Consider the following 3,918-nt stretch of genomic DNA (forward strand, 5'->3'; position numbering starts at 1 on the left):
TGGTTCAGAAATAAGCACATGATCCAATTTGTGCTAGTGAGAACTGGGGCCAAAGGGCTTTTTTTTTTTTTTTTTTTTTTTTTTTTTTGTCTTTTCTTTTTCTAGATCTTCTATCAGGTTCAGATTTAAAATGGGAATCTAAGTCTGACATCACCAACAGACCTCAGGAAGCTGCCTGAAAATACAAATAGCAAAGAAGGAATCTGAGCTTCGATAAAAAAGAAGCCAGGGGCTGATTGTATCATTTTACATACGATTCAGCTGGAAAACCTCACCCGGTAAAGCTGGCTGTTATATTCACTTCCACAGGCACACACCCCACGTAGCGCTTACCCAGACAGACATGGGGAAAAGCTTGAGCATGCCATTTGAGGTCATTAAGTAACACTTCACTGCTCACTGGATTCATGCAGCCCGTGGCCAAGTGCACAGTATGGAATCCAACCCTCCCCAAACTGCAGGCATTGATGACTTGACAGAACTTCTGACTTAATCTAAGGAAGACAGAACAGAAATGATCATCAAGCAACTGAAGGCACTCTTGCCTTGCCTTGCCTTGCCTTGCCATCGTGCGCCTTACACCTATCTCAGCTTCTTGCCATGTCTTCTCACAAGGCTTTCAGAATCAAGCGATCCCTGGCCAAGAAACAAAAGCAAAATCATCCTATTCCTCAATGGATTTGGATGAAAACTGGTAACAAAATCAGGTACAACTCCAAGAGAAGACACTGGAGGAGAACGAAGCTGTGAGGGTCTGTGAGGATTCACACAGTGACAGGACTGAAGGTTTATACTGAGTCATGGTCATCGACCAATCCTACCAGATGAAGTTTTACATTTTTAACCTGGAGATTTGGTCTTGTCTAAATTGGGGGTGGAGTTTGTCCAGTAATAAAATGTAGAACCTTTCAAAAACAAACAAAAACAAAACAAAACAAAACAAAAACAAAACAGAGATTGATAGCTTAAAACAGAAACCAATCAGGCCCTCTGTTTTCTTTTTTAAATTTTTTAAAAACTTACTTTATATATGTGAGTGTCTTGACTGAATGTATGCATGTGTACCACATCTGTGCCTGGTGCCCACAGAGGCCAAAGAGGGCATCGGATCCCCTAGAACTGGACCTGAAGATGATTGTGAGCCACCGTGTCGGGGCCTCTGCAAGAGCAAGTTCTCTTTAAAGCTGAGCTACCTTTTCAGCCCTGAATGTGCTTTCTTACAGACAGACAGTCCAGGAAGCCTCTGTTATTCCCTGAGGATGAAAACAATAGCTAATAGGAAGAGCAGAAGTTTCTTGTCTGCACTTAGCATCTCCTTTCCTAAGAGTCAGCATGTACGAATTGTTTGAAATATATTATTTATTTTCACTAATTTCTTAGAGATATTAGGGAGAATTGCTAAATGAGTCAGATACTAAGACTTAAAATCATCTAGCATAGTGTATCCATTTATCTTCTATGGATATACAATTCAAAAGCATCACAGCTGTTACTTTTTTTAAATTTCTCAGTGAAATTAAAATATCAATTGGAAATAATCTGGCTTTTTATTCATTCAGAAAAATTATTAATAAAATTTTCATATTTTTCTGGAAAAGTTTAAACAATTATATATCATTTGGAGCAAAATATCTAATTAGAAGCTTTTGCATTGGAGAATCCCCCACAAAGGGTGTTTTCTAACCTCAGAGTATAGTATCCTTTTGGGAGATACTATATAATTTTCCAGATTTATAGATCAGTTGTAGGATGCAAAGCCATTGCTGAATTTCTACTAAAAAAAAAAAAAAAAAAAAACATGTAAGGCAGTATGTATATTGCATTTGTCCTTAGATAGGTCTTCAGTTTACCAGAATTTACAATTTGCTATTTTAAAGAAATGCATCCATCAGTATATTAAAAATGTGACTTGTTTGAGTAATTAGAGAGATGATTCAAGAATTTAAAAGCACTTATAGTTAAAGGCCTTGAACTCAATATTCCTTACCTTAGCCCCTCTCAAGGGCTGAGATCACTGTAAGTGTGTGTCACCATTTGCCACCCTATATTAAAGGGAAAGACGTCTCCTGATATCATCTAAGCAGTGTTAGGGATACAACTCAGGGCCTTCGAGCCATATACCCTACCTCTAAGCTACGTCCCCAACTTTTGAGAAAGAGTCTTGCTTTGCAGCCCAGATGGTCTTTGATGTTGCTAGGTATCCTAGGCTAGCCTCACACTGATGATCCTTCTCCAGCCTCCTGAATACTAGAATTGCAGGGGCAGGCCACCAGATCTAGCCTGAGCGATCATTTTAGATTTCTTAGTGGGAGACAGATGTACTGTTACATATTGTGGGCTAGCAAAAGTAGGAGAATGTGAGTGGTGGAATAAAAAAAAAACAAGTACATCTTCCATGGAATATGTTTATTTTACTTGGTGCTAAATCAAAGAATCAGGCCTTGTGCAGTGTTTTAGAACACTGGCCATTTTATTCCAGACTCATGAAATACAAATGCCAGCGAGCACTTCTTATGTATTTAGAATTAGGAGAGGGACTTTTCTTTTGATTTTTAAAAGATTCATTGTTGATCTTCCAAAATGGACTAAGCCTCTTAAAAGGATTACAGTGAACATTTTGTTCCTCGTAAAAGTTTCTATAATACCTTATTTGTGTATTATTATCTACTTTCTAAAAGTGTTGTCAACTGCCTAAACTTATGAAATGTCACTTACGTTAGCAGGCATCCATGAGTCCCTGTTAAAATGTAATGAAATGTAAACAGTTTCACTCTTTTACTTGTCTTCAGTACTTAAACGCCTACTTCACCAACCTCTTTTTCTGCTACAGTGGTGACTCACTTAATTATTCTAACTAATTGCCTTTAAAAGGTTTTTTTTAAATAAAATGCATGGATGTGAAAATGCAAATTTTTTAATATATCTTTCAATTCTAAGTTTGTATCTAAAAACACTATGAAATCAGCATGTATATAGTAATGATACCCCTTTTACATAGTTGAATGTTGGCTCCGAAAATATGTCCATGTACTAATATCCAGCCTCTGAAAATGCTGCCTTATTTGAATGACAGGTCCTTGCAATAATGATTTAAGGATGCTAGATGAGCCTGGGACAAGCATTCTTATAAGAGAGAGAGAGTGACAAGACAAAGAGCAAAAAGATAAGAATACTTGAAGTCAGTCACCAGAAGCTGGCCAAGTAAGGAAGGGTTCTCTGCTAGAGCCATCAGAAGTCGGGCCCTGATGACGCCTGGTTTTCAAATTCAGGCCTTCAAAGAGGAATAACAGATTTCTGCTGTCGCTTAAACCACAATGTTAATGGCAATTTGCTATCATTACTAGAAATCTTTTTTAGTTTTTATTAGTGCATATTAATTAGTCAAACTGGAAATGCCATTGTGAAGGGCCAGAGAGATGGCTCAGTAATTAAAAGTGAGCACTGCTCTTGCAGAGGACCAACGTTCCGTTCTGAGCACCTTTGCTGGGCATCTTAAACCACCTATAACTCCAGCACAGGAGATCTGATTCCCTCTTCTGGGCTCCACAGATACCCACACACAAGTGTATAAATACACAGACACAATACGCACATACATGTAATTTAAAAATCTTTTTCAAAAGTAGTATTATTATGAAATGTTCATATTATGATGTTTATTTGATTATATCAATCATCCCTAGCACTCTCCCTAGTCCTTTCTTCTCTTTCTCCTCTCTAAACTCTTTCTTCAATACTCCTTTTTTTTTTTCGAATATGATCATTTATTTGTTACTCTTACATACTCTTATTTTGTATTGCACTCTGACTTAGAAGCAGATGCTCTCAGCAGCAACTTCTGTGGCATTAACTTCTCATGAAAAATAAGTTCTTCTGGTTCAATGAGTTTCTGACAGATGGTAGCTGAGAAGATGTTCA

General features: G+C 37.5%; 1 protein-coding gene across 1 annotated transcript; it reads left to right on the forward strand.

The window, feature by feature from the left end:
- The first annotated feature begins 587 nt into the window (after positions 1–587).
- On the forward strand, positions 588–750 carry LOC129691361 (60S ribosomal protein L39-like). The gene has a single exon (XM_055627475.1). It carries the CDS (start codon positions 601–603, stop codon positions 748–750), a length of 150 nt encoding a protein of 49 aa, XP_055483450.1. The 5' UTR covers positions 588–600.
- Positions 751–3,918: the final 3,168 nt, after the last annotated feature.

Source organism: Psammomys obesus, unplaced genomic scaffold, assembly GCF_907164565.1.
Source record: "Psammomys obesus unplaced genomic scaffold, mPsaObe1.curated_primary_1811, whole genome shotgun sequence".
NCBI classification, from domain to species: domain Eukaryota; kingdom Metazoa; phylum Chordata; class Mammalia; order Rodentia; family Muridae; genus Psammomys; species Psammomys obesus.

Excerpts from the sequence above, each read along its gene's own strand:
- LOC129691361 (XM_055627475.1), top strand. The coding sequence starts at position 601 with ATGTCTTCTCACAAGGCTTTCAGAATCAAGCGATCCCTGGCCAAGAAA.